Below are 12,466 nucleotides of genomic sequence, written 5' to 3' on the forward strand. Positions count from 1 at the left end.
GTCTTCCTAAAACACAGATCCAATTATGTTATGTCCCTTCTTAAAACCACCAAGGCTGAATGTGGTGACAAACAATGTCCCATTTTTAAAACCATCCTCAGTAGGCCTTCATCTGGAGCCCAGGTATTGGCAGCCACCTTCTCACCTGACCCTCCAGGTTGCTTCTCCTGGTTCCCTCACCAGCTACCTCTTCTCTCCGGTGACCAGGCCCCTTGTTCCATATTATATGGCTCGTCTGCCTGACTGCTGTACCGTTCCCCCAGGAGAGCACATGGGTGCCGACAGGGGGTCGGTGTCCCTCCCCAGGTACACACGACACCAGCCAACATCTAAGTTACTCCAGTTCTCTGCGATTCTCCTTGGGCACTCACACTTGGTGAGAGGCTAACTGAGGTTACAGAGGCCCCAACGAGATGCCCAAAACTGATCATCTGGCCTGAAGGAGGGGACATCCCACTTAAACTTAAGTAAACAAAGAGAAAAGCGAAGTGAGCGCCACCAACAAATGGAAGACAGAGCTGGCCTGTCACTGTGCCCTGCGTGCCCCAGCCTTGAAGGCTCCACCCAGGCCCCTGCTGAGGGTGGGTTCACACACGCCTAGCACACATACGTGGCCCTTACATCTCTGGGTACTTTACCGTTCTTAAAAAAGGAAATTATTACAATCGCAATACTTGGAGACACGTTGATAGGCCAGCGGGAAATACCAACTAACAGACTGAGCTCGCCACCAAAACCTGTGGACATGTGAGGAACACCAACATCCGGAAGAGAACCAACAGAGGAAAGGGACTCTTGGAGCAGTCGGCGTCTGACCCCAAAATAAGCTGCTGAGTATCTTCACAAAGGCAAGAGAGAATAGGCATCTATGAACAAAAGTAAAAAGCACTGAAAAGAACCAACTAGAAATCCTGCACAGGAAATAAATCTTTGCAGGGAAGGCTGAGAAGCAGGGTGGCCAATGGTACAAGCCAGTTCACCAAACAGAAGGTCAGGATGGAGAACGTTTTCACAGTGCGACACAAAGAGATAAAGGACTGGAAAGTTTTGTCTGGATTTCAAGTTATCAAGTGGAGAGTGAAGGAAAGCCCCACAAATTCCAGTATCCAACTGAAAGGAATTCCAGAAAAGGGAGAACAGACATTGGAAGCCGAGATGGTTGTGCAGGTTTAGGAGCTGTGACCTCCCGGCACTACGGGAGGGTGTGGGAGAACATAGTGCATGTGCCCCGGGGAGCCAGGCGGGAGGACACAATGCAGGCGCCCCGGGGAGCCAGGTGGGAGAGATGAGGTAAAATAACTTAGACGTGTCACAGTGACATTGCAGAACCTCAAGAATAAAGAGAAGAGGGCGCCTGGGTGGCTCAGTTGGTTGAGCGACTGCCTTGGGCTCGGGTCATGATCCTGGGGTCCCTGGATCAAGTCCCGCATCGGGCTCCCTGCTCGGCGGGGAGCCTGCTTCTCCCTCTGACCCTCCCTCCTCTCATGTGCTCTCTCTCATTCTCTCTGTCTCAAATAAATAAAATCTTAAAAAAAAAAAAAAAAAAGAATAAAGAGAAGATTCTATCAGTTACCCAAGAGGAGGAAGAATTTGTAAAGATGACATGCACCTGAACGAGTCAGGCCGACCTAAGAATTCTCATCAGCAGCACAGGATACAAGATTCAAGTAAGATAAAATGCAGCAATCATTCCAACCCGAAAAAGCCCTCCTTGAGATCGAGCGCTCAGAAAAGGGCTCTGACGAAGTGACCTCGACCTGAGACCCGCCGTAGCCAGGGGAACGGAGCTCGGAGAGCGGGGACAGCACCCGCCCACGCGAGGCCGGGAGGCGGGAGGTGACTGGTGCGCGGCCCGCTCCTGCGTGGCGCCCGCGGGAAGCCCCGCACGCCGTGCCCGGGAGCTAGCAGGGCCCGCCCCGCGCGTCGGGGACGGGGGCAGCTGTCCGGCTGCGGGGTGCGCGCCGGGCGAGCGCATGTCGCCGCCTGCGGGACAGCCCCTGTTTCCGCGTGCCGGCCCCCCGGACGGAAACCCCGGGAAGGCGGAGTGCACGGCCCGCCAGCTCGGGGTCCCCGGCGCGCCCGGGGGGGGCTCGACCTCAAGGGCGCGCTGTCCACACTTGCGGGACGTGCGCGCCTCCACCCGGCCTTCCCCTCCGTGCCTCCCGAAAGCCCGGCCCCCGCGCGGGGCAGGACCACGTCCGCCCTACAGAGGCGGCCCGGCCGGGAGCAGCGGGCTGCCGTCTTGGCCACCCCGCCCCGGGGCCGCGGAGCCTGCGCGGAGAAGCACCGAGCTACCCGGACCGTCCGCGGCCCGACCCTGCGCGCCCAGCCTCACGCTCCTCGGGGAGACGCAGCGGTGAGGACGCAGCCCTCGCGACCGCCGCCCCGCCACCCGCCGCCCCGCCACCCGCCGCCTCTCGCCGCGTCCGGCCTGACCAGCCCTGTGTGCGCCGCAAGGCTCCGAGGGCGGAAAGTCCCTGAGCCGCACCAAGCGCTACCGTGTGCCCCTAAGGGGAAAGAGGAGTGCCACTCCATTAAAAACAAGACTTCCACCTCACATGGGTCTTGCCTCTCTCAGATCATCAGAAAATCTCACTGTTCTCCCCAGGATGCTGCATCACGGGCGATTGTCTGGGCCAGCGCTGGGGGGGCAGGTGCCCCGAGCTCGCCTGTGGTCCCTGTGGTGGGGGCGTCCAGAGCCGGAGGCAGAGAGCCCCCCAGCCCGAGGAGGGGGCGCACCGTGTCCTAGGAGACAGCACGTGGGGGTTGCCGCAGAAGCTGCATCCAGTCCCACGCACCCACACTCGGGAGACATCAGAGGCGGGATGCACCCTGGTCCCACTCTTTCCTAATGACCCTGGCCTCCTGCTTGGAGCCCAGCCTGGGTGTGCTTCTCAAGAACAAAGCTGTCTTCAAGTGCTGCTCGTCGTGGGCAGGGCCCGAAGGGTCTGTCGGCTGCTGGTCTCGGGGGACACTCAGAGCTGTGTCCCCGCTGGTGAGAACCCCAGGACCATATTGCTATAAGCTCCTCCCCCAAAACTCCCACACACTCCGTACTGTCTGCCCAGGGAGCCCAGGGTCCTCTCCCCACATCCTTTCCTTTATCAGACATTGATTTGGGGCCGATGAGCCATATAAAGTTCTATGTGACGAGTCATTTCTCCACCACGAGAGGCTGACATTTCAAGCGTCGATCTCATGCTTCGCCATTGACAACCTGCTCCCTCCTCCCTTAAAGAAGCAAAGAATACGTGGCCAGAATTTACTTCTGGCTTGCCTCCCTGCCAGTCACATGATGATCTATGGCACAAAGTTTTTGCCTCAATGCCATTTGGGGTCATTGGCGACCCAACCAGGAAGACACACGTCAGGTACTTGGACGTCTTTGCGGCCAGTTCAGGAAGGGCCGTGGGCGCTCCTGGCTCTCGAGCACCTGCTTCTACAGCAGAGGTCACCCTGCGGCGGGAGAGGAAGCAGGTCCCAGCGGCTAAGTCATGTCTCAGAGGAGCAAAGTCCCCAAAGGTGTGTGTTAGTCGGGGCCCCTTGTTCCTGGGCCAGAACAAGACCCCCACAGTCCTCGCCCCCACCCCCTATACACAGAATGGGAACGATGTGAGGTGACGTCACTTCACAAGGTTTCCGTGAATTCAGCTGTCACCTTAAACATATGCAATTTTTTCTTGTCGATTATACTTCAGTGAAGCTGGAGATAAACACAAGACACCCAGATTGTAAGGACTTCAGTAAGTGTGATAAGGAGTTTCTCGGGGTGTCTGGGTGGCTCAGTCAGTTAAGCATCCGACTCTTGATTTTGGCTGGGGTCATAATCTCAGGGTTGGGACATAGAGCTCGGCGCTCAGTGTGGAGTCTGCTTGCAATTCTCTCTCTCCCTCTCCCTCTCCCTCTGCCCTGCCCCGGCCCCGAGCTCACTGGCTCTCTCTCAAATAAATAACCCTTTTTTTTTTTTAAGATTTTATTTATTCATTTGACAGAGACACAGTGAGAGAGGGAACACAAGCAGGGGGAGTGGGGGAGGGACAAGCAGGCTTCCCGCCGAGCAGGGAGCCCGATGCGGGGCTCGATCCCAGGACACTGGGATCATGACCTGAGCCGAAGGCAGACGCTTAATGACTGAGCCACCCAGGCGCCGCTCAAATAAATAACTCTTTAAAAAAAAAAAGTTACTCTACTGGAATTGTCCCTCTGGTGTGGACAGACTGTGGCCATCGAGACTATAGAGCAATGTTGCTGTTTATCAGGGTGTCTGGAATGCATGCTCCGAGGCCCCAAAACATCCTCCCATGGCTTCCGCACAACCTGAGGACATGTCTTGTTCACCTGCTAGAGGACAAGGCTTTGGGAGCAGGGTCTGCGTTGGCGTTGTTGTCCTCCAAGGAGCCCACCCCCCGTCCTGCTCACCGAGACCACTTGCCCCGTCCGCCCTCAGCTGGAACCTGCCCTCACCGGCCCCATCTGCCCTCACAAAGGCCTGGTCTCTGGAGACGCCCGGCTCTGTCTTGGGTGGCAGTCATTCTCATCAGGGGTCAATAGCCCCTAAATGTGAGTCTGCTTCCTCCAATGTCTCCATAAGGAGACCTGGCAGCATCCCCACCACAGGACCATCTGGCAGAGACCAGGCTCTGGGGCCGGGTCCACGTAGACCAAGTGGGAAGGGAGGGAGAGAAGGGAATTTGGGGAGTGAGTCTCAGGCCGGCCCCTCTTCACCCAGGCCTCTTGCTCCTAGAGTAGGAGGCCCAAGCTCGCCTGCCCCATGTGCGGCATGACCCTGTCCCTGTTTCAAAGGTTTTTTTATAACATTTGAACAAGAGGTCCTCACGTTGATCTTGCACTGGGCCCTCGAATTGTGGAGCTGATCCTGCATGGGAATTACAAGGTTTTGGAATCTCTTGCCTGTGCTATGGAGAAACCAGGGACTTTTCTAAACGAAGACGACCGTCTGAGGGCCGATACTTTCCCAGGGGCTGGTGCCCACCCCCGCCACATCTGCTCTGCAGAGCAAAGCTCCCCCTGGAAGGAAATTATAGGAAAGCCAACGAGAGAAAAGCTTTGGGGTTTGTTTGTTTGTCTGTTTTTTAAAGAAGAAATTAAGAGCTCTCAGGAACCAGTGGAAGAGCCGGGGCTTCATAGCTGTGTGACCCAATTTCCGTCGCTCATCGATTATCTATGTCGCTGAATGTCCCTGAGCCTTGAATGTCCTTATCTGCAAAATGGACCAGACGAGATTATCTCATTCTGAAAGTCATCTGAGGTAGTGTGTGTGGTGCCTGGAACGAACGTTAGCGGCCTTTAAGGGGTCCCTGTGGGCGGAGGTGCAGATAAGTGGCTAGCTTCAGAATTACAGAATCCCTTGGCCAAAGAGAGTGTAGACATTATGTAGTCCACCCTGAATTTGGCAGATGGGGAAACTGAGGCACACGTTGCTCAGACCCTGAGCCGGCAGCAGCACCAGCCCTCGGGCCTCAGCCACACTCGGGAGGCCGAGGTTGGGGTTACCTTTGAGGCCTGGGACGAGAATGTGCAGGGAGCAGGCCTCTTCGGCCGTCTGCTGAGGACGTCCGGCCGGAAGCAGCCACAGGAAGGCCAGGCCGATCAGAGCCAGATCCCTCTTCATCACGAGCGCTTGCGGGACGCTGGCTCCTGCATCAAGGAAGGGGACTCAGTGACGGGAACTCAGACACCGGGGCCGGCGAGTGACAGCGTGCAGGCCGGGGCCAGGGCGCAGGGGGCTGTCAGGGCCCCTCCCAGCCTTCGGGTCTCTCCCTCGGGGGCCCACCTTCGCCTCCCCTGCCCGGCCACGCTGAACTCCCATCCTGACGGCTGCCCCCAGATTCTCGCTTCTGCTTCTCTGTGGCTGATACATCAGACACACAAAGGCACGCGTGTAGTGCTACGGAAACCCCGACATGCCGCCCAGAACAGATGGTAGAGCCCAGCCAGCTCCCAGGACGGGACGGCCCCCCGCGGTCCCCGGGCCCAGGACGCCCCCCATAGCCTTGAAGCTGAACTCCTGGGCTGTGAACGCGTGTCTCCTGTGGCTTCCTAGCCTTCCTACACACCAGTGTGTTCTTCTTTTTTTTTTTTAATAGCATGGTTATACTATTTTATTTATTTATTTATTTGACAGAGAGGGAGAGACAGCGAGAGAGGGAACACAAGCAGGGGGAATGGGAGAGGGGGAAGCAGGCTTCCCGTGGAGCAGGGAGTCTAACGCAGGGCTCGATCCCAGGACCCCGGGATCAGGACTTGAGCCGAAAGTAGACGCTCAATGACTGAGCCACCCAGGCACCGCCCCGCACCCCCGATGGTTTTCTTTTTTTTTTCTTTTTTTCTTTTTTAAAGATTTCATTTATTTATTTATTTGACAGAGAGAGACCCAGTGAGAGAGGGAACACAAGCAGGGGGAGCGGGAGAGGGAGAAGCAGGCTTCCCGCCGAGCAGGGAGCCCGACGCGGGGCTCGATCCCAGGACCCTGGGATCATGATCTGAGCCAAAGGCAGTCGCTTAACTGACTGAGCCACCCAGGCGCCCCACACCAGTGTGTTCTTAACAAAGTTGTGCAGCGTGCCTGGCTTGGAGCGTTCCCGGCACCGGCTGTGTGTGCGGCCTCTGAGCGTGCCCGTTCTACTCAGCATCAGGCCGTGGGCTCAAGTGCAGCCGTAGCTCATCGGTCTCTGTGTCGCTGAGACAGCACCCGTCACCCCTCGTGTGGCACAGGACGGAAGGCACAGGAGGACACAGCTGGCCCTGCGTCCCCGTGTAATCAGGCACACCGGTTCTCCCCTTGGGGCCAGAGAGGAGGTCCTGGCGACAGCACCCAGAGAGCCCTGACCTGAGACTTTGACGTCCAAACGGCGCAGGGTCTGGGGACAGCTGTGCATCTGGCAGCCCCGGGACCAGTGCCCTGGCCTCATCACGTGTCCGTCTCCGGCCTGTGTCATCTTAGAGGGGAGGGAAGAGCCCGAGAGGCCAGCTCGAGGAGGAGCTGAGTGAAGCACAGAGAGGCCCGCGAGGGGCACGTGCTCACCAGAGACAGCCGTGATGCTACCGTCACCAGGCACGGGGCCGCGGCCCGCGGCACAGGAAGCCGGAGCCTCTGAACCGAGACCTTCTGTGCCCAGCCCCCAGCTTCCTGCAGTTTCTCCATGAGATGAACGCAGGCAGAACCCGCGTGTGCTCTGGGACACGCTGCAGCGGGGACCCAGCCCCCCTCAGCGGCGGCATGGGACAGACTGTGACGGGCAAGTCCCCCTCGACGGGGGAACAGTAGAAGGCCGGCTGCGGTCAGCACATTGCGCCATTTCACAGGTCAGGGAACCAGAGGTGAGGGAAATGAAGTCAGCTGCCCAGCGTTACCCCACTAGCAGGTGGGGAAGGTGGGGTCGGACCTGGGGCCTCCTGATGCACCTGACCTCTCCCTCCTGCTCCTGTCAGCCGTCAGAGTCGGGACCCACCCGCCTCTTTACATCACCACGGCCGTGCGCTTCTACTGTGTGTTATTTCATGTGTGGGGGAGAGAAAAGGAGCCACTATTTACTACCAGACATGGACACACAGACCTTATTTAATTCCCCAAACCACCTTGGACCTGGCTTCTCGCTGTAAAGGTGACGATGCCCAAGCCACTGGGGTCTGGACGGCCAGGCTCCCTCCCAGCTGGACCTCCCGGCTGGCGCTCGGCCTGCCCGTGCTCGCACAAGTGAGCAGCTCCAAGGAGAAGGAAAAAGACATGCAAGTTCGCCCACACTCTGCAAGGATGAGCTTTGCCTCTTTCACGTCTCCCCTGTCGCTGGGCCTTGGGTCCCAGTGCCAGGGACTTGCTCTGGAAGTGGGTCACGTGTGACCACCGCTTGCAGCTGGGAAAGCGCTGGGGGCCCCGGGCAGGAGCTTAGCAGACACTGAACTGAGCAAACAAAAGGATGCATGAAGGAATGAATGAATGAACATACAAGTTCACAGCGGCAACACCTGGAATTTAATGCTCTCTTCGGCTACTGGTTTTCCTCATTCCTCGAGGGCTCTTCCTGCCTAGATTCACATGGGACTCCTGGGGCCGGCGCCTCGGACACACGGCTGGTGCTGGATGGCCCCGCAATCAGTCCTGGCCCTGCCGTCGGGTCCTGGAATGCCTAAGGGTTTCCTGACAAAGGAGCAGCCGGGCCTGTTTGCCACAGTGTGTCTTTCACCGAAAGGAGCTGAGCTGCTGCTTTGGAAGCAAATATGGGTTCTCTCCAGAATGTAGCTCTTAACAGTAATGATAATATAATGTTGTATGTCAATTATATCTCAATTTTAAAAAGTCATGATAAACATTTGATCCAACTACATTTGGGCTCGAGCCTACAGATACTTGCTTCTTGGTGTTTGTGGATGCAGATGGGGTTTAGATTTTTCTAAATGTCTCAGGTGGCAAAAGCTGACTTGGGAGTTTCCTCTCCAGCTAGAAATGGTTGAGTCAGGACACAGCCATGCTGCTCAGCACGACTCTGTGCTCCCACCCACGGCTTTGGCTTCGAGGGACAGTGGTCGCCACCTCCCAAGAAAGGAGGTGCAGGGCCAGCAGAGAGCCCCGCACAAGGCGCACAAGACGCAGCCCGAACCCCTCCCTGCAGCCCTGAGCCCTCACCTGCTCGCCTTCTGCAGCTCCGGGGCAGAGAGCAGGGCAGCCCTGGGGCAGGGGGCGGGGGAGGCCTGCCCCCAGGAGTTCCAACTCCTCCCTGTCCTCCTGGGAGAGGAATTCCATTTGTAAACGGAGGCCCGCCACCGGGCCCTCTTTAAGAACCACATCCTGATCCAGCCAGAGACCAGCAGGTTCCCACCCTCCCTTCAGCGCAGGAAGCCAGGGTTTCCCAGGGGAAATTCAATTTGGAATTCTTAGTAGAAGTTCATTGTAAGAATGAAATTCTCTCTCTTTTTTTAAAAAAAGAATGAAATAGACAAAGTAAAAAAGTGTGGTATAGGGTGCCTGGGTGGCTCAGTCATTGGGCGTCTGCCTTCGGCTCGGGTCATGATCCCGGGGTCCTGGGATCGAGCCCCGCATCGGGCTCCCTGCTCCGCGGGAAGCCTGCTTCTCCCTCTCCCGCTCCCCCTGCTTGTGTTCCTTCTCTCGCTATGTCTCTCTGTCAAATAAATAAATAAAATCTTAAAAAAAAAAAAAAAGTGGTATGATTTGCCAAACTCACAATGCTACATTTTCATTAAACATCTGTAGCATTTATAGCTGGAGAACCACATCTGGAAGCGCCAGGGAGCTCTGCGGACGGACACTCCCTCCCCGCCCAGCTGCTTGCTCCCCACAGTGACACGGGGTCTCCCCGAGGGCCCACCCGAAGGGCACACACTAAGGAGGAAGAGGCCCTTCCCCTAGCTTTCCGCAAACCGTCTGTCTGTCCTCTCACAGCCTCCAGATTTCTCAAACTCGTAGATGAGCTGGAGACGCGGTGAAAGCTCGCGGCGAAAGCCCGGGCTCGGCTCTGCCCGGCCAGGAGAGCGTTTCTCATCAGATCAGAAGTCCTGTCATGCACGTGCGGCGGCTCTCCCACTTCGTCTTTTAAATTCCTAAGCGCTACCTGACTTCAGCCTGGAAGGCCGGTTGTGACAGCCAGCGGGGGAGGAAGGGCCCCCGTCACACCAAGTCTTACCCAGTTTGGGAGACCAGAGGCCCCCACTCCAGTCCTGTCTTTGCCGCATTACTGAGCCAGAACAGAGCCACAGGCCATGAGTACAGATTATTGATGCGGCCCATGGCGCCCCACCCGTAGGTGGCGGACATTCCCCGGGGACAGGCGGTTGGTGCTAGGGCCACCTTTCACATGGGCACTGGGGACTCGGGAAAACATGGTTGAACCTCTTGGACCCTGTGCAGAGCTGAGAAGGCTGCTCCTCATGAGTCCTCCTCATGAGCCAGCCCCACGAAGTTTCCACCATGAGCCCCTGAATTAATTAGACCTTGGAATTCTAGAGCCAGATCCATTTGACAGACCCCATCCTTCATGGGGACCAAAGAACAGACTCCCACCCCCCCTTCCACCTGAGTCCTCCCTCTGGCCGCATCTGGAACCTCGCCTTCCTAGCTCAGTGTATTCCCATCGACTGGCGGACTCCCGCCCTGCTCCCCGAGGCTGCCAGGTCACCGGGCAGAGCATCCCTACCTGCAGCACACGTCAGGCGAAGGGGGCGTCCTGACCGTCGGGGACCCGCGAGGACACTGCGCCCGGGAGCCTCATGGCTGCTATTTACAGAGGCCGCGAACCCCACAGGCCAGGCGAGCACGGCCTGGCCTGTCAGGCTGCCCAGCAAATCAGGCTGGTGTGTGCAGCCTTATCTGCAGAGTTTCCTGTTTGAAATACATCAGCTGTCCTGGGGGAGGGCGGTGGTAAGAGTGTGGGAACGCTGGAAGCAGCCCCGGGGTCAGGCCACAGACCCGCCGGAGATGGCCTTGCAGCTCTTCACCCCAAGCACCCCAGCCTGACTCTTCTGTGTCTCTTCTGTTCTATTTCTCTTCTCCTTCTGAAAAAGCAAGCATGAGTATGGTGGGCGCTGAGGAAAGCATGAAAAGCCATCACTGGGTGTCACATCAGACAGAAATAAATGTGGCTGACATGCTTCCTTCCATGCCCTCCATATAGGGTTTCACTTCAAGGCATTCTCTGCTTGTCTACTGCCTGTCGAGACCTAACCCACGCGAGACCCAAAGTCACTCCACCAACTGACGTTTCACGTAAAGGCAAAACACGTCTCTATGGTGGGTGGATCAGGCTCCTGGCTCTTACCCGATGAGCGGAGGGACCTTCTTTAAGAGAAAGATACAGACATACAATTATGATCACAAAAGGCTACATTCAAAAGAGCATTTTTATTTAGACTGAAAGAAGTCACAACAGAGCACAAATTTCGTAAAAACTTCTGAATTCAGGATGCCTAGGTGGCTCAGTCGGTGAAGTGTCTGCCTTCGGCTCAGGTCATTATCTGGTGTCCTGGGATTGAGTCCCACGTCGGGCTCCCTGCTCAGCGGGGAGCCGGCTTCTCCCTCTCCCTCTGCCCCTCCCCCTGCTTGTGCTCTCTTTCTCTCTATCTGACAAATAAATAAAATCTTTAAAAAAACTGTCCAATTCCACATACATCACAAAATCCATGAAAAAGAATGGATTCTTTATTAAAACTACCTAATAGCATAAATAAATCTGAAAACTTAGGCCCAATGGACCACTTCCTGGAAACACACAACCTACCACTTAGCAGCCCCCTAACAATTAAGGGGATTGAATTTGTAACTTAAAACTGCCAGAAAAGAAGCTCCAGGCCAGATGACTTCACAGAGAATTCTACCAAACTTTTAGAGAAAAATTAACACCAATTTTACACACCTCTTCCAGGAAAAAGAAGAGGGAGGAGCATTTACTAATTCATTTTACGAAGTTGGTGTTACCCTGATACCAAAACCAGAGACAGTACAAAAAAAAGAAAGAAAAGTATAGACCGATAACCCTTATGAATATAGATAAAAAAATCAAAATGTTAGCAAATAGAATTCAGCAATATATAAAAAAGATATATACACTATGACCAAGTGGAGTATTTCAGGGATGCAAGGCTGGGTCAATATTCAAAAGTCAACCAATGTAATCAACCATCCTTTGTTAGTACAGTGGAAAATCACATGATCATATCAATAGGTACAAAAAAAGCATTTGACAAAATTCAACACCACTTCATGATAAAAACCCTCTGAAAAATAGGGATGGGGGGTCCTCCTCAGCTTGATAAAGAGCATCTATGTCAAAAACCCGACAGTAACATCATACTCAGGAAGGACTGAACGTCTCCCTCCTAATATCAGGACACAGCCAGGACACCCACTCAGACCAGTTATCCAACACGGTGCTGGGAGTCCCAGACGGCAAGAAAGATGTGGGAAGGGAACAAAAGGCACATGGGTCCGAAAAGAAACACAGAACAGCCCCTCCTTGCAGATGACATGACTGTCTGCTTGGAGAATACCAAGGAGTCTACAAAAACTCCTAAAACCCAGAAGGGAGCTCGGCGAGGCTCAGAGCACAACATGAACATATGGAAATCAAGTGTAGTTCTAAAAGCTAGCAATGAACACATAGACTCTGAAATCAAAAATCACGATCACTCAAAGGAATGAAATGCCTCGGGGTAAATCTAACAAAACATGTCGGGATCTAAGTGCTGAAACACAAGGTGCCAATGAGGAAAATCACAGCAGCTCTAAGAAACCAAGTCGTGCTCCCGGACTGGGAAGCTCAGCACCCAGGGAAGACACCGATTCTCCCCAGAGTGATCTGCAAGCTTAACACAATTCCTGTTAAAATCCCAGCAAGACATTTTGAAGATAGAGACAGGATTATTCTCAAATTTATATGAAAAGACAAAGGAAGCAAGTAGCTAAAACAACTCTGAGATGAAGAATAAAGTAGGAGGG

The 12,466-nt window shown here is 55.2% G+C and overlaps 1 protein-coding gene across 1 annotated transcript in view; it reads right to left on the reverse strand.

The window, feature by feature from the left end:
* COLEC11 (collectin subfamily member 11) overlaps positions 1-6,366 on the reverse strand; it is a 29,129-nt gene extending 22,763 nt beyond the window's left edge. Inside the window, exon 1 of the mRNA XM_054509553.2 lies at positions 5,515-6,366. Coding sequence (XP_054365528.1) covers positions 5,515-5,632 — 118 coding nt within the window. The 5' untranslated portion in view covers positions 5,633-6,366. The remainder of the gene's footprint in view (positions 1-5,514) is intronic.
* Positions 6,367-12,466: the final 6,100 nt, after the last annotated feature.

This window comes from Mirounga angustirostris, unplaced genomic scaffold (assembly GCF_029215605.1).
Source record: "Mirounga angustirostris isolate CCGP_5_RB_7025 unplaced genomic scaffold, mMirAng1.0.hap1 SCAF_10, whole genome shotgun sequence".
Taxonomy (NCBI): domain Eukaryota; kingdom Metazoa; phylum Chordata; class Mammalia; order Carnivora; family Phocidae; genus Mirounga; species Mirounga angustirostris.